This window comes from Sander lucioperca, chromosome 15 (assembly GCF_008315115.2).
Source record: "Sander lucioperca isolate FBNREF2018 chromosome 15, SLUC_FBN_1.2, whole genome shotgun sequence".
Lineage (NCBI taxonomy): Eukaryota > Metazoa > Chordata > Actinopteri > Perciformes > Percidae > Sander > Sander lucioperca.
Window position 1 is genome coordinate 15,081,560 of NC_050187.1, and position 24,121 is coordinate 15,105,680.

Sequence of the window (24,121 nt, forward strand, 5' to 3'; positions counted from 1 at the left end):
CACAGCCTTAGCATACTACGCTTATATTAATCCACTTAAACAATTAAATTAAAAAAAATCAAATACATGATGCTGCACTCTTGTGCATTCATAGGCCACACTTTACATTCTTAATTATGTATGTAAGTAATATGAATAAATGTTCAGTGACTATAATGTATGCATGTTTCGCATTATTTATTTTTTTAAAGATGGAATATTATCAAACTTTTGTAAATGGATTGCTTTGAGATGCAAGAGCATTTTGACAAGCGAGCGATCTTGTATCCACCTCAGCAACTAATAGTAGCAATCCATTAATACCTGGACGCTTTGCCACATGGCCACTGGGAAGGTTCCACTGTGCAGTGCTGCTGAACTGGGAAGATCTCAGTTGTTTGTGTAGAATTCTAAGCAACATCAAACAGTAATTACTCTGTACATTTCATATCATCACAGAATGTTTCCTATAGATCTTTTCAATGGAATTCCATTGCTAGGCAACAACCTGGCCCCTTGTTAACTTCCTGTCAGTTGATGCCATTCACATATACTGCAACAGGAAATCAACTTGGGTCCATTTAGAATGTTTATGTTTACATCTGTGAAAAGGTCTATACAAAAGAAAAGCTAGCTTAATGGTTTTCACTGAACTACTTGGTGTTTTTTATAACGTAACAGAATATCACCTTAATAGTGCACACGGCAGTAGTAATTATAGGTTTCATTATGCTTGGATTATTATGATGAATTACGAATCAGTCACTGAGGGTATATTGAGTAATCCATTCGTAAAGCACAATGTCATATGTCATGTCCATAGGAACAAGGTCAACCATTTCTCTTAGCTTCGACTTCTATTCATTTTCTAGTAAAAGTTGATCTCAGCAGCTTCTTGAATAGGTCAGAACATTGAGGAATAATAGAGGGATAAAAGAGGAAACTCCTAGCTAGGAAGTTGCCATTTAGAAGAACTCCTAGTGGTAAGATACACCCCTGGAGTTTAATATATTGCCAGCTTAACATTTTGAAGTGTGCATGCCTGGAGGGTGAAGCCAGAATGACCATCACTAGGGACATGTGGTCTAGTTTCCCTTATCCTCTGATTTGATGTATCACACTTTGCTTCTTGGGCCCATCACCACATGTGTTTTCACAGGTTATATGTTTGTAATATTATCCATATTGTTCCTTCCCTTCCTGTGTGTGACGGCTTCCATGTCTGTTCACCTCCGTTAACACCTTTTTCATCCTCTCACCCTAGCGGAGTGTGTGCTCACTTGTATATTTTCACACAAACGCACCCACAGAAAATACACAAACATCCCTCGGTAGGTTGTGCATAGTATCTCTCTTCTTGACGAGAAGAGTCAGGAGGAAAGGTTGTGCATGGTTGTACAACTAAACTGTCTCTATTTTAACACTCAGATCTTCTTCTCTGAATGGTTGTTGTTTTCCTTTCTTTCTTAGTGTGCTGTTTGCTGGCCTGTGTACTATTTACACTCAGCTAAAAATGGTTTCCTCGAGAAAGAAGCACCACTCTGTATCATTTTGATTTGAAAAGATAGACAGGACTGTGTCTTAGTTATGTTTAACATGACAAAGTGGTGAGTCTCTGATTTTGCTGATTGCATCACAGTAGTTAGCAGCTTGCTAGGTAGCTGTGATTTACCAGGATTATGTCGTTATTACCATAAGTGGAGTGGACAACTGTGTAGCTGTTAGAACCAGTAATATAATGTAATGTCCCAATAACAAAATTGGTAAACGTTTCAAAACTTCTTTCAAAAGCATACACTCAAATTATTAAATCGATGTGAGCAGCAATATAGAGCATGGAGTTTAATTTATGCAATCCAAATATTGGTACTGATTATTGAAGTCTTTTAGCCCTGCATGCGGCTTTGCCACTTATGCTCAAGTAAGCAGAACCTCTTTGGTTTTACACGTCTTTTTGTGTGATCGATGGTCTGTCACCCTGTTTGTCTTTGTATCCCTTTCTGACAATTATTTTTTTCTTTTCTTATCTTCTCTTTGTCCATCTTTTGCTTGGTCCCCTCCATTCTCTATTCTTCCATAGCTTAAAATACTGCCATGATCGCCTGCTGGTGGTATGAAAGAAGCACTCTGACTGTATTGTAAACTCAAGCACATGAACCTCAACAAAAGATCCCTTTACCACAGACATTCCTGTATGTCTCTCTCATTTCACAAAAACTAAGTAAGAAACCATGCTCCTTTTCAGCCTCTGCGATCTGCTTTAAAACCGACTAGTTGTGGTCTCTTAAGTGAGGCCCATTGTTTTGGTTGAGTATCCAGTCAATACTTCAGCTATTTGTTCTGCTAATTGGCAGACTATAGCAGTGTTGCCTTGTGCCCTATAATATTGATGTATTTTTCTGTTGTAATCACTGTCCTTACTGCACATGACCGTGTATATTTCAATCTAAAACTGAAAGACAGACGGACAGCAGCCTTGGGGGCTGGAGGGGCAGATGTTATTCATTTGAGTACCCAATGTGCTGAAGAGAAAAATAGCAATGGCACTCATGCACTCAATTGTAATAATGTTACTTATGGGCAGAGAACGCATCAGAAAATAATGTATATTATTGTCCATAGGTCCTTATGTATGTCTTGTTCTGCTTGTTGACCTTGCACTGCGAGTGTCTGTAAGTACTGTGAAACTTTGCGATTTGTCATTTGTCCATGCTGAGAAATTTGTCACCCAGACAATCATTGCACTTATCGATTAAAGTGATTCTCATTTTGACTCTGAAATACAATTTCCTCATCGGGACATGGTCACACTGTTCACCTTCACAGTGTTTAGTATTCTGGCTGTTCATGATTAAGCATGGACAAGCCGACCCACATTGAGTTTCACCGTCAATGTGTGCAGTCACCCACCCTGGCCCACACCAGGGCATGAAACAATGGCCGCCACATTAAAGGTTTCAATTAATCACCCTCAAAGAAGATTTGCATTTCCCAAGGATTTCTTTAGATGATGTAAATGTCCGGCTCACTTTATATTCAAATCACACTTAGTGTAAAATGGGAGCTTAAATGGTCATTGAAATGACAAATTTCACAAAGCAAAGAAACCAATAGTGATAATACATCTTCTATGCTCTGTCAAATACACATTAAAGCTGCTCAAATTAACTGCACCTCAGGACAAGACCAGAGGTCAGGAAAATGAGCAAGCAATCTAAGGAAACCACCAAGCGGTACATTTTTACCTTGTAATAAAAGAGGCTCAAACATACGTAAATGTTTAGTTTTATTATACACATCAAGAATTCATAAAATTTACCAGAATCAACTGAGGCCACGTGTTTCTCCGTTTCGGGCCATGCGGGTCGGATCTGGGGTGACAGACGGTGGCTTTGTGTGGTTAGGGACTGGGAGTTGGCGGGTGACCCCAGAAGGAGCACCTGTCCAAGAGTGGACCTGCTGCTCACTGTGTTATGCCTTTTGGTGGGTTTGGCATTAACCCCACCGTCATGTTCCTCTCTCCTGACTACCCTTTCACCCCTGCCCTAAGACATACATAACCTGCCAGATCCACTCTGTCATCACAGGATTAATTAAAATGCTACACAGCAAAGGCACCAGATCCTCTTGGGGCTGTGGTCTATGCATGAATGGCATACACACGTGTGAGTGCCCTCACCCGCACAGTCCTGTCTGACATCGTGCCAGATTATGTTTAGTCACCTCAGGGGACACTGTATGACCAAATGATCATCTTGAGTGATGGATGGACAGATCTCACCTCAGCATCCCCCCTTTTTGCTTTTCTTTTTTTTCCTCTTTTAATAATGTGTTGGCCATATTTGTAATGTGAGCCATTATCTATGCTTGACTAAGTGAATTTGCCCAAAACTATGACCATCTGGCTCATGCTGATGATTTGCATTTGCATAGTTTTTCTCGCAGTGACAACTATGTTGTCAGAAATTCCAAATTACCTACTCTCATTGTTGTTTAATTCATGCCTCTCTCACAAGGCATGCTATTCATTTGAAGGGATTCAAATCAATTGAGAAGAAAAAGGGGTTACTTATTTATCCCAAGACCCCAGTGATGTCCTGGCAAAGAGACAATAGAGGTGAGGGATACTAAATTAATTCTGTTGTCCTGTGTGCTATCCCTAGCTATCAACATAATTTGATTAGTGACCTAGTAACTATGAATGTGTGGGACCTCTTCATTCAAGTCCATTGGGGCTCCTGGGGTGAGAGCCCATGTTACAGGGCTCAACCCCCTTTCATTCCAACCCTGCCCTTGTGTCATGTATGCACACAACACACAGACAGGGTGATTAATGACCAAGCTCGTGGTGCCATTGACAACTTATGGTGACTCTACACAAAAGCCATCACCCTTGTCACATTAGCACCAATCTGGGAACATTTGGCCTCATGCTGCTGGCCTGAAACACCGGGAATGTGTGTTAGACAGATGTATGTATAGAAAATACGTCTGCCTCAAGCTCAGCATCCATTTTTTCAGTTTTTCTTGTTATTTCCTTCGACGTGCTAAGCTTTTGGTTGGCCTCTGTACCACACACAGCAGAATCCCTCTATATTAACATCATCTGCTCAGCGTGCATTTTCCTGGCATCTCCTGATTTCATTAGTGCACTACTTCCATCAATGTATGTCTTCTTCGACAGTTGTGTCTCTTGCTAATAATAATCCAGCATAATTAGAAAATGAAGAATGGGCCTGCCAGCATTCCCAGCAGTGTTTTCTGAAACTGGAAACTTTCCTCTTCTGCCTAAGTTTTTGTTTAAATGAAATGTCTGCATATTAAAGGCGATGAATAATTAGTAGCCTTAACGCTAATGATTGTATTAAAATGTCATCTGATTTCTGAAGAGCTTTAAATTGAGGTGCGCAATCTTTGGTTTATTAGGTGGTAAGGGGAACGGTCTCACAGTGAAAAAAAGTCATTGAGTGTTATTATTTTCCCCCAACGAAACGGATGCCAAACTGAGATCACGTAAATTAACATGTCTATTTTCCAGACTTCCACAGTGTATTCACATCTGCCATCTACAGTAAGAGTGAAGTGTGACTTACTAAGCTCCATTGCTATCTTCCTCGTCTACAGTATCCTGTTTTCACCATAGCTATCACCTTTAATAAGAATTGTTGTTAATGACATCTGTGGCTGGGGTGTAACCTTTAGCACTCCAACCCACTTGCTGTATGTCTCGCTTTCACAACACTTAAAACAGGTGGGAAGTCTTTCGAAAATTTCCCAAGACATTTTTATTGCTATAAATTCATTAACTGAAGCCACAATTAAGAAAAACATAAAAAGTGCAGACGTGCTAGAATCTGACAACGCCGCACATGGCTGACACACAGGTGTCAGCAGGCTGCTCCGTCTGTCCGTAAAGAGAATGTGAAGTATGTTTTTATAGATTGTAAACATCAAAAAGGATCATGTGCTGCTGCAAAGTGTTTTACTCAAAAATCATGTATTGTTCAATACTGTAGTGTCCCCCCTTGTAATGCTCAACACACCCCCAATACTAATATAACATAATTGAAATAACTTACTTACTGACCTAACAATCAATCCAACCATTACATTATTTATTCCTTTATTTAATAAGAAGCAAGAAAAACACACCACCATGCGTGTTTTTGAACTTTTGGACCCTCAATATAATTGCATATTTAGTTGCCATGGTTGCATAGGTTTATAGGTAGTGTAGACTTATACATAACATATAGCCTATACTGTGAATGTAGGGCTGATTATTGCCATTATCAATTAATCTGTTAAATATTTTTGGGATATATTAATTAAAACTTCTCAACGACCAAGGCAACATCCTTAAATTGCTTGCCTTGTTTGACCGTATATATATATATATATATATATATATATATATATATATATATATATATATATACTTTTTTTAATGATGGAAATGAGAGAAAAGCAGAAAATCTTCACATTTCAGATGCTGAAACCAGAGAATATTTTTTACTTTTTTGCTTGATGAATTACTTAAATTATTAATCAATTTTCAGAATTGTAGACTAATCATTTCAGCGCTAGATTAGCAGTTGTGTTCAGTATACAGGTCGCAACAAAGGGATTACTAAGCATCCCAAGAAATAAGTGGAAAGTTAGATGTGGTAGCATTGCCAGATGTTAGTTTAAGCTGCGTGAGTGTCATAGTGTTTATACAGTAAACACACACACCACCATGTTAACTTGAGCAGGTTTTAAGCAGCAGCAAGCTTAGGATTATAGTGGCTTAGATCCTTTGACCTCCCCCTCCCACCAGCCCAGTGTACCACTCGATTGAAATAGATTGAGCGGACTTTTATTCAAAAACAAAAGAATTTCTCCTCATCCTTCTTCTCCCACCCCCCTGCCCTTTCCTTCCCTTTTGGATTCTCAAATTCCTATAAATGAAAAATGATTCTCTCTTTTTTTGGTATTTCGTACAACTGACGGCCCCATTTTGCTCCCCCCCCTCAATGGGGAGGAAATGAGTTGTGGGAACAGATTCCTCTCACACAGAGATCTCAGTAATCTTGTGGCTGCGTGTCACTAGCACACCACAGTGACAGCAGCTTTTAATTAATCCCACATCCCACCACCCTGCCCTGCCAATTGGTGGCTTCTCCCCCAAACTTTTTCCTCTTAACTTTTTTTTCTGTGTGTTTGACTCTGTGCGTGTGGGTGGTGCGGTAGGGGGGGATTTCTCTAACCTCAGTCTCTCAACCCGCTGCAGCGTTGTGTGCACAACTTGTATAGTTACAGGATGACACTGCTGCCACTTTTCCACACTTGTGAAAGCAGGAGACAGCACACTTACTGCGTTCACATGTTTAAACTTTGTCAGCTCCACTAACTCTGTCTCCAAGAGTTTAACTGTGACTGAAACTATGTGAGTACACCAAGGCCACATGAAATGTTAATAACCCTTTGTGGTAGATGGCCTACACTGGATCAGGGATGTTACCCCTTTGCTGCACTGCAGTGATCTCATGTCAAGGTGCTTGAGGACAGCGAAATAATGATGCCTTGAAGTGTCTGCGTTCTCCTTCTGGTGCCCTGATGAATGGTGACAGGTTGTGTTTACAATCCAAAAGATGCTGACACTGCTGAATTCTACACCTCTTGGAGAAATACCAAAACATTTGCTACCCTTGAGCAAATGTCTGTGTTCGTTGCGGCTGAGGTGGGGAGGAGCTGCTGTCTGAGTGAATGAGCGGCATGATGAACTTCTCTGGAGAGATGGACTGAACTTATGCTTGAATGTCAGACTGTCAAAAGGGTAATATCACACCTGCTGAGGTAGAGTTCTGCCCTGCTCAGTCTCCATTCTCAAAACCTCTTTGAGAATGGAAAGTCAGGCGGGAGAATCAAAGCCTCAGCATGTAATTGATGTAACAAGAAGGTCAATATAAATGATATCAGTGTTATTTAGTAGACTTGGTTAGGACAGTGATGTTTGATGGTCAGCATGGAACGTCTCCTGTCATTACTGATTAGCTGGTTATCCGAGGTTGCTGCATTTTCTGTTTCCCTCCCCTGTCAAAGTGAATAGGACCGCTGCAGACGAACACTGCAGATTCAAACCTCTGCTTGCTATTCAGTATGACTTGGCTGTAGCAAGCATTAGGTTAGCAAAGTGGACAAAAGTTGCATGTGATTAGGCTGTCAACATCTGAAAATAATGAGCTGCAGACAGATGCACATTGGCATGCAAATACTGTACTGACATTTAAAGCTGGCTTACCATAAATGAGAGAAGAGAATGGATCGAAGAGGAGCTTTGGCCTCTGCTGCAGATCCACTGGGCGCAATGGACAAGTTGGCCCCCTTAGAACCTTTAGGAATTAAATAATGATTCCCCTGCATCAGACGTCATGGACAAATGGGACTGAGGGTCGATTAAGTTCTAAGGGGGACGTGATGTTGATCTCATAAAGGGCATCAGGAGATGTATGGCCTCTTACAAGACCATTTAAACCACTTAATGGAGGACAGGAATTAATGTCTTCCATAGAGCAGAGTCAATTATATGGATATTTTCATAACATATTGTGTATAATTCATGGTGTAATGGCACTGACACCAATCAGCCCCTCTGCTTTTGTTTTGGTTATAGCCTGTTTTAAATGAGATTATTGACTCTGTATTGTGGGGTATGGAAGAAGTTGCTGTCTTCATACAGTGATACAGATGTGTTGTCATCATCTGCTATTGTGGGGTGGCACAGTCTTGATGGCGGTGGCTCTTGTTAATTTGTATTAATGTCAGATAATTTAGAGTTGCGATGGATATATGGGCACGACTTGTGCTCTCAGGCAAAAAATTGGATTCATTAAGAAGACGGAGGAGCTGGTTAGGTTTTTTGGCCCCGTGGTTTCAGGTCACTGAGTAATGGGAAGAGATGGAGAGGGTCTTGGCCTGGAGGATGGGGGTAGCTGGTCAGAGACAGAGTGGAGGGGACAACACCCCCACACAGGAGCACATCACTCACACTGACACGTCTCTCACCGAACACACTGCTTTTGCTCCTCCGCTCTTTTACGGCTAGAACAGATCGTGCTTGTGACGGAGAGCGACAAAATCACACGACCGTCTTGGGACAACTGTGAGGAGGTGAGGTGATGGCTTTAGGTTATTCTGCTTGCGTGCATATCAATCAGTCTGATTGTCTGTTTGTGTTAATTGGATGTATGAACCATTTGCACAGGCACAAAGTCATAACTACTATAACATTCATAATTACACATAGACTAAGCACACTCACTCATGCAGACATTTGCATTGGTTAGCAGGAGCCTCAAATTTGTCAAATGCAATCACGAATGAGTGAGGAAGATGGCTTGAATGTCAAAAACATCCTGTCCCTTTTGTTTAAGACTCAGCCTGTCAGTTTCTCCCTCTTTTGTTCATTTCAAAATGTACAGGAACATTCAAATGACAGTCAGAAGTCTTTTTGAGATGTCTTTAAGGATCCCACCCCAATCTGCATTTCCCATCATATAAACTCATTAGCATGTGTCTATGTGACCACGCCTAGACATTCAGAAGCATGTTTGCATTAAAGACAGCACAATTGAATGTTAATGTAGTTTGATTAATATGTATGTGAATGAACCATACAAACCAGAGGATACATGTAAAGTTGAAGTACTTCACATCAGAGCATCAACAGTTTCTTTTCTATATATATATATATATATATATATATATATATATATATATATATATATATATACACACACATGAAAAGAGACACACACACACACACACACACACACACACACACACACACACTCTCACTCACTCACACTCTGGCAAAAGTACAGACTTTGTGGGAGGCCCTGAGCTTTGGTTTGGCTTCTGACCTCAGCACCACTCCGCTCAGCATTTAGAGGCTATTAAATCCTGGGTCTGTTTGATGTGCAAGCTGTGTGCAACAGGATGTGAGGGAAAGGGAACAGCAAGCACCCCTTTTATTTTTGTTATGAATGTGCGGTTGTTTTTGGCATACTTGTCTATGTGTTAAAGAAGCACACATTTTTTTTTTTTTTTTTTTTTTTTACAAGCATTTAAAAACGGGGATCTTATTCTGTCAAACTCTTTTTTTTTTTTTTTTTTCTTCGGTTTTGTGAGACACCTACTTTTTCTGTACATTATGACCATTAGGTAGTATGTGAAAGGAGTATTTACCTTTTGAGAATTGCATACCCACACACTGCTGTTGATTTGTTTATTGTATTAAAGCAATAGAGCAATTTCTCTGATTGTATACAGTTTATTAAGGCGCCACAGCATAGCATGCCTTATGATGTTGGTAAACCAAATCGAAAGATCTCAAATGTGTCCTCTCTGTATCAACTCATTGGCTTAACCTTATGCTGTGAGCATGTGTATGGTTCTGAGGGAAATTAAGCCATTAGCTAAACAGCTGACCTTTTCTTTGTAGTGTTTTTGCCCATAATTTCTGGCGTCTGCTTAGAATGCCCTGTAATAATTACCAAGGGGTCTCTCCTGAGCAGAGCGTCCTTATGGTGGACAGGTTGCCTATCAGAGTTCCTGATGACTTGCTGTGTTTTGCGGGCACTAATATGCATCAATTTTTCATCTCTTGAGATCCTTGAACTGAGTCTGACCTCTAATCAGTCATAGGGTCACATGGCCTGTGCTTTTTTGATCCTACTGACTGGGAGAAGAACCATGCCCAGCTATTGGCAACTGTGAGGTCATCCAGGGGCGCTTTGATACGAGCATCTATAAGAATGCAAATGTGACCGGCTGCCTGACCAGTACATTACAATAGGAATAACGGCAGCCTAGGGCAGACAGTGCAGCTGCCACCATTAGTTTTAATCTCTGGGTTAAATAAAAGACAAACACAATAAGAGACTATGTGTGTCACACAGGAGACAAATGCATGTGGCATCTTGTGTCGTTTAAAGACTTGTCTGACCTCAGTGAGAACATGAGTGATTCAGGAACTGTTTAAAGGGACAGATGGGTCAAGGGTCATGAGTGATAAGTGAGGTCACACAGGGTCGTCAGGAGTCTGGTTCATCAATTTTGCCTCAAACTTGGGTCAGCCAAACTGCACAAAGCTGCGCTGGTTAATATGTTATTTTCAGTGAAAGTCACAACAATAGCATGCTGCTTTCACCATTTGGCTAAACTGTAATTTATCACACAGGTGAGAGAAAATGTGAGAGAAAGAGTGGCTTGCTCATTCTCAGAGCTTTAAAGTTGTCAGCATACTTCAGTCACTACAAACCCATGGGAGTAATTAACTTAATCCCAAAAGCTCATCAATAACACATACAGTAAAAAAGATTGCTGTTCTTGCTAAAGCAATTGCAGTGATCTCATCGATGCACCGTTTCTTTCTGGCTCAAAAATAACGCTTGAAAATCTTTAGGAAGTTCTTGCAATTACTAGACATATGGGCACCCTGCTCAGGCAATAGAGCACTCTTCCATTTGTCAACAGTTGTGGAGCCACCTCATTCATCAGCAAGAAGCTGATGCTGTGAAACCAGCTGAGATCTCTGCTTACACATTTTTTGCTAGGCCGATAATAGCAATGAGAAAACCGTACGTCTTTTTGTTTAGTTTAATTTACCTAAAACATATCACAGCACATTATATTGTTTATGTTCTGTTTCTATAGAAGGCTACCATAAAGTGTGATAAATGGAAAATTACCAACATTCCAAGGTTTTCTCATGTAGTTTTCTTTACTCAAATAACATAGGACTAAGGCTGAACAGTCAAAAAACTATTGACAGCGTTCATATGGAAACTATTACAATTCAGTCTTCTAAAAGTAGACCGTCTGTTTACTTTAATTCCAAGTTATTGTGATATATATTTAGTGTAAAAGGCAGGGTAAGTGTATACTTAAGGTTTGGATAGCGTGTGCAGCTTTTAGCTGCTCCTCTTACTGTAATTAAAGCTCCCCCTGTGTTAAGAGCTTGTGGGTGTGTGTGAATGTGGGTCTGCAATATTTTTTGTGATACACACTGAATACTTATGTGCTTTTGTGTGTGAGTACGGTCAGTGCTTGAGTCTGGTGAGTATAATCTGAAATGCATTAACTTTATGTTAGCGTTCACAAGATAGTTTGTTGGATGCATTTGTAAAATGGGCTAATAGGCTATTTTACTGCTTTTCCATCTGTACCTTTTCATGGGCCCTTGGCCGGGTGAGCTGCAACCGTGTCATTATGTGTGCTGCCCGGAACAGTGTATATATACTCTGTCCTCTGCAGGGACGGGCATCCCCATCAGGGTCTGCCTTTACCACCCTCCATATGGTGCCTCGTCATTAGTTTTCTGTTGCCCTGGTGCCTGGGAGGTTCATCAAACCCCAGAGTCCAATCTCTCCACAGCCTATTTCTACTCTACTGTGACATTTCTCTCTCTGGCCAATCGGATAAGTCACACATGGCTTCACCGCACGAAAGAACAACAGCAGCCTCAAGCAGATGTTGCTCTGCAGACTGCCCATGGAGTGGGAAACTGGGTTTCAAGAACATTATCTCAGTTATTGTTAAAGAGTTCACTATGTCTTGGAAGGGGAGAGGTGGTTTTAAGGCTATGAGCTAAGACCTCAGAGTTCACATCATTGTGAAGGATAAAAATGCAGTACGTTGTTTTTTTTTGTTTTGTTTTTTTTTAACAGTAATTTGAGATATGAATGAATAAAATGGGTCCTCTGTAGCCTTCTTTTTTCTCCAGGGCAGTTCACATTTGTACAAAGATATAATTCTCTTGAGTAGAAAAATAAATAAATTGAGCAATCACAGCAAAGCATGATGGGATAATAGTGATTGAACAATAAAAAATAAAAAAAAGTATTATTTTGAGTGGGGTTTGTTGTACTCAAGGTAAGGAAGAGCAACGTTATTTTTGCCACTTTTATTCTGTAATATGACCAATATTTTTCATATTCAAGTGTGTATGAAAAAAAGTCACTGGTTTCTTAAAAAGCTAAATACAATAAGCATTGGATCAAGGCACATACAAGACTGGCCAAAGGGCATACAATGCACTTTGGTTTTCAATTGTTAAGAACAGTTAACTTCAAATTGTGGAAACATAATAGTGTGTTCATTTGGAAAATAATACAAAATAATACTCATAACAAGGAGTTGCTGACACTGTGATAATTCTAATGAAAGCCAACATGTTTTGTCTTTTTGGCCCTGGTGACTAGAATGACGTACGTGGTACATGGTACTAAAGAATGCCGCCATTGTCGTTTGGCCATTGTTGGCTTTTACAAATAGAGATAGTGGGGGGTCCTCTGTGTCAGCCTGTCCAGTCTACTTGTTTTGAGGAGCAGAGATCTCCTTAAGGTCGGTGTGCTTTATCTGCCCTGTGCTGTGGTCTACAATCCTATAAGAAACACTGAAACCCTGCTTGGGTTGCTTTGCTGTGTTTCCTCTTCTTGCAAAACAGAAAGAAAAAAATCACACACTGAACAAAGCAGAGAAATACAGCATGGCACCTCATCTTTAGTTATTTGTACTCCAAACCAGGTGAATACTAGAACAAGACTCTTGGTCCATATTCTGTGGAGACAGCTACTGACTGCTCATTCTTTTCGAGGGCAACATGCCTGCTTTGCAAATTAGTTGATCAGCTGTGCCTTAGTTTACTTCATGTTATTTTTTTGTCTTTTAGTTTTTCAGACAGCCACAAAGTTAAAAGAATGACCTGTGCTTATACTACAAGGTTTTCTAAGGTCTGATTGTTTAACACAGCAATGAAAACCCACTTTCACAGTTGACAAGTCATCATATCTCAGTAGAACACAAAGTTTCTTTTAGTTGGTCGATAACCTTAAGCAAAGGAAATACAGTACAAATTACTACAAATTCCTAAAATATAGAATTGCAGTTAGTTACAATACCCACTCATAGTTCAGTGATGGCCTGCAACTGGAACGTTCTTCGTCCTCATAAAATGTCCTTAAATATAAATTATATGGCAAATGTACAGAACATTGCTTCCTTAGTCTTATAGATCCAGTGTTTTGTAAAAGTCTTGCCACTCTTTATGTCACACACTCATCATGAATGGCCATGCGCAATATCATGAATGGGAATGGTCTGAATCTGGTATTCCACTGTCTCTGTAGCTCCTGTTGTTAATACTGTTCTCGTTATGTGGGCTTTTGTATAAAGTCAGGCCATTAGGCGGGAAAATCGTGTGTATCACAAACTCTTCCTTGGACACAGGCAGGTTATTTATAGGTATCATTTGAAAAGATGTCTCTCGTATTTCTAGGATGGAGTTGTCCTTCTTAGTGCCAGCCTCAGCATAGTCATCCTTTCTCCGACGGCCTTTGTTGTAGTTGCAGTTCCTTGAAAAAAGTGAACCGTTCCTGTGGACATACCAACACACCAATGCCAACATGATTATTGCCAAAAGAGCCACAGCCCCTCCAATGATAGCAGCCAAAGGCAGACTGGAATTTTTGTAAGGCTCTTTCTCCTGCTCTCTGTTTAAAGTTGTAGTCGGGTTGTATGATTTGTGAGAACCAGTCTCTGTCTCGATGCAAACAGGGGTCTCATCTGACAGATAAATATTGCTGGTCTCCATGGGAACCATGCATATCCTATAGGAAGACTCTGGCTCCAGTGCCGTGAGCAGGTACTCCTTCCTCTCCCCCTGCACAATTGTCTCAGTGATGGAGCCAAAGGCAGGGCTGTGTCCCAGCTTTAGCCAGCTGAGCCGTAGGGCAGTCATGGGCTGCGACACTCTCCATGATATGTGTATTGCATCTGCACTAGTTGACTTTACACTGATGGTGATGATCTTTCTGCCTGAAGAGGTGGTAGTGCTGTGGTAATTCTTACCAATGTCTGGCCCTTTTACTACAGGCCTTTTAGTCACAAACGAGGGCCACTGGGGCTGTGTGGGGCGTAAAATGTTGGAGACTGTGCTTGTCTCATACGTGGGGAGTTCCGAACCTGTGCAGTCAAACATGTCTGTAGTTAGGTCTTTAATTGCCATACCTTTGACCTTATCAGGACCCTGGCACATGAAGCCACGTACATTCACCTTCGACGGCAACGACCGCAGCCAGTCACGCACCCACATCATCCTGCAAGTGCATTGCCAGGGGTTGTTGCGTAGCAGGAGCTGTGTGAGATTGTCCAGATCTTCAAATACACCCTGTGGGAGGCTGCTCAGGTTGTTGCCAGACAGGTCCAAGCGATACAGCTGCCTAAGGAAGGCAAAAGCTCCAGGCGGGACCCGATTAATGTGATTATCTTGTAGCTGCAGCTTCTCCAAACTGTTGCCTGGCAAGTTGGCTGGCGGCGATGTCAAGGAGTTCCTCACTAGCGAGAGCTCAGTCAGGTTGATTAGGTTGATGAGAGCCATCTCCCCAATCCCACGGTTGTTGAGCAGGTTACCATCCAGGATTAGTCGCTTCAGGTTGATGAGATCTTGCAGCGACTGCTCTGAGATGGAGGAGATGCGGTTGTCATCAAAGCGCAGCTCCTCAATGCTCATGGGTAGGCCTGAAGGGATGGTACTTAGGTGGTTTCTGGAGAGAAAAAGCAGTCTGAGGTGGGTACTGTCCCTGAAGGCCCCCTCCTCTATGCTGACTGCAGATACCGAGTTATCATCCAGGTGTAGTTCCTCAATGTAGGGAATTTGAGCTAAAGAGGCATGGGTAATCATCCGAACATTGTTCTCCTGAAGGTGAAGCTCTTTCAGCCCAAGAGGAAGGTTAGTAGGGAACTCGTCCAGATTGTTGCAGTAAAGGTAGATCTTCTCCACATTTGACAGTCTGCGGAGCTCTGCAGGAATGCCCGAACTCTTGATGCGATTGTTTTGCAGAAAGAGCACTGTAGCATCCTGGGGCATACCAGTAGGGATGGAAGTCAGGCCACGGTCATTACAGTAGATGAAGGTCCCATCACAGCGGCAGGCTGAGGGACATGAGGCAGAGGTCACCAGGGGGTTAGCAAGACCCAGCAGCAGCCCGACCCTGATGAGGGAAAGGATAAAGGCCTTGCATTGATGCACCATCTTGAAGCTGTGTTGGCTGGCAGTCTAATCACTCAAGATCCCCTGGGGAAAAGACACAAGGGTACATTAAATGCACAAGGCCTTTTTAAAGGAGAGCCAAATTCTTGTTCTTGTAATTGCTGGGTGTTTGAAATGCTGCCTGCAGCACTTTTTAGATAAAATAACTGCTGAAAGAATCAGTTTAAAATCCTCCTATTACATTTATATGAGTTGATCATTGGGATTGCTAAAAAATGTAAAAATAAAGTTCAACAGTTTTTTTTCTTTCTACAATTAACTGTTTTCTTCAGAGCCGGCTTCCTACATCACCTATGGATTTCTAGGAGTAGAAGTTTGTAACCTGCATTAGAAATAGAACTGCTTTTTAAGAAATCTTCCAACTTCTGAGCTTTGTGAATTGCATCTCTGTGTCTCTGCTTTTTGGCCCTGACTTGTGAAATGTAATTGCATCCCCTAGTTGTTTTACACATTTCTGTATCTCAAGGCTGCCTTTCATCGCTACAGACCACCAGAGTGAACAAAGTCAGGCTTTGTTCATGCACTGTTGTGGAACTGGCATACTCTTAAGTCCTGTTAGATTTTTACCCATGCCTTTCGCCATTCAAATTCTGTGGTTTAACTGCCTTCTTACAGGGTAGGGAAGAAATATCTCTCCTCACTGAAAATAGGTTTGATAAAAGACTTTAGCACATTAAGATCCAAAAGGGACAGGTATTTTGATGAGGTTACAAGATGATATTTGTTAGCTTCATTTGTCCTTCCACAGCACTATGCTAATACTCTTTACTGTAATTGTGGTATGTTTAAAATGTATCTAAATACATAAATTAAGATATTCAGTGCCACAATTGATAACCTTACTACTGGTTGCCTTGAAATTAACAAACCATGGTGCAAAGCAGAAGGTGCCAACTGGTTGTCTCTTTTTTTTCACTATCGATGTGTAGTTCCCTTTTAATTAGGCTAATACTGATTTATTGCTTTAATTATGCATTCCTGCCATGGCCTCTCTTCCTGCATGTCTCATTAGAAATTGTGGTCTGGTCAGTGAAGTGGAAAGAAGCAAAGCCATCCGTATTTGTCATACCTGATTTATACGAAGTGGTAAATCCTTTCCAGCCTCCAAAAATCCAATCAAGATTTCCTCTTGAATTTGCTCTTATCCTTTCTGAAAGGAAAAGTTTGTCCAAGGGTTTTCTGGTGATATCCTGACCTGGTCAGTGTTTGCGGAGCTGATCCTTGTTTGGACGATGACCTCCTCTGTGTAGTCAGAGGCTCATGCTTTCAATGCCTTTACCATGGCAGATAAGCCTGTAGAAAAAGCATCCCCTCTCACTGGCAAAACGTGCGCTCTCAGGTAATATTAAAAATCCTAATGGGTGTTGAGCTCAACAGCCATAACTGCAATTTAGATTTTTGGGTGTTGTAAAGTGTTCCGCGTGTAAGACGGGGTGAGCTTTAGCAAAGGCTCCTTTCTGCAATCAAGCCCGACAGGCATGATGAGTTGACACAAAGCTGGTCTGAGCCATGTCAATCCCCTGTGCCACAGGCTCAACACAGGCCTGTTCACTTGTGTACTCCAGGTCTTCAGGTAACCCAGAATCCTCTGCTTCCTTGTCGAGCCTTTATACACATTAATCCGGGGCTCTGGCCCTTTTTCCTGGAGCAGATAACCAATGTTCTCCTTTCCTCTAAGGAGCGAAACAGGGCAAGGTGCTTATCCTTCTGGGCTCAGCCTCCCTCACGCATCTGCAGCTTGACTCATACTGTGCCCTCCTCACACCTGGGATGGTGCTCTGAAAAATAACCAGAGACAAACATGTTTAATACCCACATTCAGTCAGTACAAAACAATGTTTTGATGATAAGGCAACGAGAGCGTAATCTTTAAAGATTGCTAAAAGACATTTTCTTTGCATGTTTGTGTTAATTGTAACTTTTTTTTCTCATTTCTTTCTTTTAATCTGGTTAAAAAAAAAATTATATCATTCTGTACACCCCTGAACATTTCAGGTACTGATTTTAGTCATTGATTTTAGTATGAAACCTTAAGTTAACTAGATGTTGATGCTGAGGAAATCTAATTAAGTTTAGGAATGTGTTTGATATTGAACTCTGACCTTGCTTACATTGTGAATTCTTATTTAGAAATACCTTTTCTTCTAGCCTATGATTTAGCTGGTTGACCTTTTAGAGCCCGTTACTCTAACAGAACCACGATTCTATTCAATGGTGTTACAATAAAGAACAGTTATGCATACGAAAGACAACAGTGATCCAGACCCCAACACAATGGCTAAGGGTGGAGTCCCTATGCCCTTCTCAGTCTAGTTCACTTTTGGTATTTCATAAGAGAACTAGTCCTGCAATTTAAAAAAAATGCAGTCTGTGCTAGTTTAAAAACAAGGCTAGTCCAGATTCCACACACGAGAGGAAAAACGGATCCAGTTAGTGCTTACTGAATTACTCGCATTGTTAAAAAGCACCCATTAGAAACGATTTGAATTTTGTATGGAGAAGAGGATGGCTGTTGCATCCATCTCTGTCACTCCCAGCTCCTCTGTGACCCCTTAAGCCCATCCTCTATGAATGCCGTTTCTGTTTTGTAAAAATAGAATTTCCTTTGCCAAAGAAAATGTTATGTTTCCTCTTACAACACAATAGCTTCGTGTCCTGATATGTAACCATTCATCTGACCTACTGGCAGCCACTGTTTGCTGTAAAACATGTAAAGGTAAATTAGGAACAAGGGGCCCAGACATTTAACAGTTGTAGCCCATGACAAGGAGAGGATTAGGGAATTGAGAGGCTTGAAACTCGATTACAACTCCTGAGATTCTGTCTAATAATAACGCCCCCCTTCCTTCTGTTCCATCTAAACACGGCCCCTTAGTCCAGTATTACATTAGTTGTAGATTAGAGTCTGGGGAAAAAGCACCAGATGTGACCTCAACTAACTTCTGGAATGAAGGAGTCTGACAAGGGGAAAAAAAGAAATTCAGTAATGGAGTTTTAGAAAATGGCGGTATGATGGAGGCTGTCTGTCTATTGGAATGAACTTTTCAATGCAGCACTTAGTCAAACTATTTCAATTTTAAATAGCCCTTTTCACCTAATTTTGTAAAGTGCTCCATCCTCTGGATATTAAGTACGTAGTCTTGATTTGAATCCTTGAATTCTTAGCATTATATAAAAGAAAGTAATAGTCATTGCATTTGTCTTATCAAGGGAACCCTGCAAGACCTATCTGCATTTGGAATAATAGGCTTTTAGGGTTGTGAGACAGGATGATTCTCTGCATAGGGAAATATATGATATTTGATGTTTGCCTTTCTTTGGCCACTAGAACTCCGTTACCTGCTGAGATAACAGAATCTGGCTCAGTGTCCAGTACACGGGGCAAGGGACATGGTTATTTATTTATGAACACTGGTATAAATATAGTCAGAAAGAGCAAATCACACTAGCATAATTTATCATGGGCCTTAGTGTGATGTCATATTATGGGAAATTTTTCAAAAGTCTGTTTTGAACCAAACGCATCATGCTTACTTTACGAGGAGCATAGTCAGGCCTAGATGCTTGGCTGTTTTTTCCTCCTTTTCTTTTTCCACGCTCATCAGATTTCAGAGAGTGGCCCCCCTCCATTGTTCGCTACAAGGCAAGCATGTGGACCTTGTAGCCTCAACAGAGGGGTTTAGGTATTAAACATTTTATTCAGGCAATTTAAAAATGCCTACACTTTACAGTCCATTGTAAGAGCCTTTTATATTACTAATAATTACTAATAATGTATACCCACGCAAATGTACGCACCCGCAAACATGTGCTATGTGCACACAATCATTTTGAGGGCAATGGAGGCTGAGTTAAACATTTTTAGTGATGGATGTCTTTCTCCATCGTTCTAATAAGCTCCGCTGGCTGACAGGAGATTTCTCTAGCAGTCAGAGTGGCTTCTGCTTCATTTAATCAGAACTGGCCAAGTTAAATTAAGCATCCTGGCAAAATTGTGTGTGTGTACAGCTAGTTACTTTTCAGTGGCGAGCGTGGGAGGCTCACACAAAGCTGGACACCGATAGCTATTGTGAGCTCAACGCGCATAAATGCACATTAGTCTGCAATAACAGAGCCCAAGACTTTGTGCCCTCTAGTCATACACTGCACAAGAAAGGCTTTGGAAAATCTCAAATAGAAACAATTTCATGCCTGTCAAAAATATTGCAGATTATAATGACTTTTAGTTCCGTAAAATACAGAATAATATTACATAGGCTGCATTTAGAGAGAAGAAAGAGCTGTAGAAGTAGTAATGGCTTTACTGTTAAATTATTCATGAGCCCTGAAATTAATTTTGAACCACAGTAGAGTTCTCCATTGGGAAATCAATGCTGTTTGTATCTGCTGTTGATTATTTATTCTAATTCATAATATAGTTTTGAATTGTGATTGATTGCGAACAATATCGTAATTGTGTTTTTTTTTTTTTTTTCTTTCTTCAGATTTGGGTCTTGAAAAGTTGATAAACTTGATAACAAATAAAACTGGGAAAACAATTGTTTATGGTCGTATGATCATGCAAATAAATGCACTTAGTTTGGTTAAGGACAGTTAAAGCTAACCTGATGTAGTGTCCATTTGTATTCTGTTGCATTTACATTTTTTGTTTCATGATTTTCTGCTGCTAACCAAGGTGAGTTTTTGTAATATTTTGTGTGCCATGTGAGGCCTTTTGTCTGCCATTGATTTACATATTAGTAAGTCGTATGTCAAGACACAGGGCAGCAGCCTACTGTGGTGCTGAGACACAATGGAACATTCCTGGTCACATCTGAATTCACAGGGACACAGAACATGTTTTAGGCAAAGAGAAAATGGGCAAAAATCTCTGATAGTTTCACAGATTTAGTATGTGGCCTCCTGGTGCTGTCTTTAGATGGGCTGACCAGATGATACTTTTGCTCGCCCATTAAAAGCACAGAGAGGCCTGGGACAGACGGGGGTCTCTCTTTTGTAAAAGCCTGAAAGGAGAGATCTGTAGCAGCTGCAGTGGTTTTTCCCCACATGGGGGTGGTAGGCACTGCAAGATGAAATGTATGTGTGTGTCTGCATGTGACAGGCAAACACCAAAACATTGAATACTCATGTTAAGCTGCTCACAGGAGCCCATCTGAGCACAGGCCAGACACCTACCTACAATGCAGAGATTTGTTAACCTCCCTACTGGCCCATCTGTTTTTCCTGAGTTATAGCGCTCGCAAATGATTTTCCTGCAGTATTTTTGTTTTGCAGCCATGTTTACACCTTTACTTTTAGTAACCAATATAGAAGGTAAAGGAAAAAAGTCTGCTTAGTGACTAAATAAATTATGAAAATAACTGAGTAAGGCCTCCTCAGAATACAGTGTTGAATCTGTAACATATGGTAGTTATGAAAGTCTTATTACTTTTCCCCCTAACACAATCGTTCATATTTTATCCTTTAACGTTTCTGGCAATATAAGATTCTGTCTGTAGTGACCTGGTTAGTTGTTAATCTGCTATGTGAATTCCCTCTGAAAGCAATTGACTGGGGACTTTTGCCTCAGGCAGTCATAAGTGAAGACAATTGGGTCTGTCCTCATGTCTACTATGTTTAACATGCAATTTATTTTCTTTTTCTCTCAAACACTCTGGACAACAAAGAGCTACCATTTCATTGCTTGACAATTGAAGTAGTCAAGTTTGAATCTACTATTTCGTAATTTACTGAATTCAGGCTGTAGCATGTGTGTGTGCGTGTGTGTATGTATATCTGTGTGTGTGTGTGTGTGTGTGTGTATATGTATGTATATATATATATATAAAAACTGTATTGTCTCATACAAATAAAAGGCTATGTTAAATTGGATTAACAACTGTCCCTGGTGTTGCCAATAATACATCCAGGTTAAATGCAGTGCATGAGAGTTAAAGGTGCCCACTTTATTGCATTGATCTAATGGGATACATGTCAGGTTTGTTTGGAGAGAGAAAAACGAGCAGGGTATTTGATTCATTAGCATCATAGATTGGCATCAAAGTGTCAGTCGGTCATATGAGCAGGAGGTATTATCTTAATGTAAACCGCGTTTATTTATGGATGCCTATTAATATGACAGATATTTGTTTTGAGGCTTAATGTAACGTTGCAATAAATGAGCCGCTGCTTATGAGCGAACTGGTGCGTATGGAACTTAAATGGATTTTATTTTGTGCATTTTCAGGGGACCTTCATGACTGCGCTCCTACAGCATAAAGCTTTCACACGTTTGATGTTTTTAGGGGGGGGGACGTACTTATCTGCAGACAGGCTTGCAGTTACACACAGTAGGCTACATTTCAATGGAGTAGGACACGACTAGAGCTGGTTCGAGTTTTCCAGACAGTGACGCTGGAGACACATGTAGCGGAGTTTCTCCAGCTGCCCCTTCATGTTTAACTCAGCGGGGTCTGCAGTGCAATTTCAGCTGCACACCGGGGTGTCTTCTCGGGCTGCGAAACCGAGACTAAATCACACAGTCCCCTTAATCTCATCAAGTTTTCGTATTCACCACTGTTTATTTTCCCACTGGTTTAGGAAAATCAAAAGCTGAAATATGGAACGAAAAGATTTTAGACGCCCCTGTTGCTTTCTTAAAGTGCTTTTTACATGTTGTGTCCAATGCACTGAGGCGGAGTGTGAATGTGATCGAGAAGCAAATTTAGCGTGTCGCAACAAGAAATTCATCTCTACGGACAGAGAGAAAAAACGGGAGGAAAACCCCCCAACGAGAGATGGTGTTTGTGGTCTGTTAATGTTAATATAAAGAGGACTGCAGTATACCGGATCGAAGCAGAAGTTGCAGGCATGAGAGGGACTTGAGATGACGAGATAGATCAAGAATCAGTTTCAATCAGATTTTTTTTGGATCTGCCAAGCTGAGCAGAATGACTTGCAGTCTAACAGAGCACAATTTGGTTGTTTGGAAGAAACGTGCACCAACGATTTTTTTTTCTTCTTAATATCGCTTAAAGCGTTACGCCGGTGACATAACCACATCAGAGAAACCAAATATGTTTCGCCTGCGCCAAGGATTAAAAAAATAAAGACAGGGAGAAAAAAAGAGGGCGACTAATTTAGATACAAGCAACTCCTGAGGATCCCGCATGACTTTAAATTCCTTCTGCCAGGAAGAAGATCCAAAAAGATGAAAAGGATGCATTCCAAACAGGACTGTACCAGCAAAAAACGCACTTACCTCTATAATCAACCAAAAAAAAGGGGAAAGTAACAGGTATCCTCTTATATTGGTTCACAACGGGGGAAAAATATTAATCCAATCCAGGCTATAAGGATTTAAATTCAGATCCAAAAAAGCTCCTCTCACTCACAAGGCTAGAGCTATTTGGAGTTTATCTTTAGCAGCACTGCTATGTTTACTGGTGCCCCTCATACACACACACACACGCACAAAATCTGTAGGCTGTGCAAGGACGTAGGTGCACGGGTAGATCTCAACACAAATGTGGAGTTGTGTTTGCCTCTAGCTTCAATAGAGCACTGATGTCATGTGGAGGAGGGGTCTCTCTCTCTCTCTCTCTCTCTCTCTCTCTCTCTCTCTCTCTCTCTCTCTCTCTCTCTCTCTCTCTCTCTCTCTCTCTCTCTCTGTGTTTGGGAGATATATAGGGAAAATGCAGTGTTGGATGGATACACTAGGGGGAGTGGAAGAAAGGGCAAAGGCACTCACATCCTTGTCAGATGTGTGCACTTACGAGTGAATAGTCACTGGTTAGAAAGCAATGCTCGCTGTCAGAGGAAGAGGTAATGTACAGTATGTGTGTTCACACATTGGTGAGAATGAGAGATACACATAGCTTTCAACTTGTTATGGTTTGTTTTAGACCTCATGTGGTTTTGTTCGCTCAAGTTAAATTATCATTTGCACATTTGTTTGAGATGTGTCAGGATAATGCATGATTATGTTTTTTGCCATCAGGGGCTTGATTGCCGGTGTTGTGATTTGTCAATTATCTCTGTTGCAGGTGTTCTTTTTTTAATCTAAACAACGGAAATGTCTTTTCTAAAAGAGAAAAAGAAATGTTTCACAATTGTAAACCTAAATTATTTTGTCCAAGCAAGTGTAAAAATTCAGATCTAAAATGCTAATAAAAACTTTGCCTTTTTCTATGTGTGAAGCACAAACCAGACAGTTAGAAACTTTGACTTGTAATGAATATTTGATGATGTTGTCACAGTGAACCAGAATAATTTATAGCAAGCATTTAGAATGATGCTAATTCGTTGTGTGTGTGTGTGTGTGTGTGTGTGTGTGTGTGTGTGTGTGTGTGTGTGTGTCTGCATCTGCAAATGTGTACACACGGTGTGCATGTGTGTGCGTTGATACAGGATGAACATACGAGTCGCTCTGACATACCTGAACCATTCTGGTTTCATGTTTAAATAAAGTCAAACAGTGGGTTTACTTCCTTCTGAGCCCAAAGCAGCAGTGAGTCACCCTGTTAGTCAAAGGGTTGTACAGCAGAGCTGACCCAGCCAACACTCTCC

The 24,121-nt window shown here is 40.8% G+C and overlaps 2 protein-coding genes across 7 annotated transcripts in view; one reads left to right on the top strand and one right to left on the bottom strand.

Annotated features, from left to right (window-relative positions):
* The window catches only part of macrod2 (mono-ADP ribosylhydrolase 2), a 434,913-nt gene that overhangs the window by 63,861 nt on the left and 346,931 nt on the right, over positions 1–24,121 (top strand). The gene's annotated exons all lie outside the window — the stretch shown is intronic.
* flrt3 (fibronectin leucine rich transmembrane 3) lies at positions 12,413–23,069 on the bottom strand. Its single transcript, XM_031301843.2, has 3 exons — positions 22,815–23,069; positions 16,644–17,352; positions 12,413–15,598 (listed from the first exon to the last, which is right to left on the bottom strand). Exon 3 carries the CDS (start codon positions 15,554–15,556, stop codon positions 13,607–13,609), a length of 1,950 nt encoding a protein of 649 aa, XP_031157703.2. The 5' UTR covers positions 15,557–15,598; positions 16,644–17,352; positions 22,815–23,069; the 3' UTR covers positions 12,413–13,606.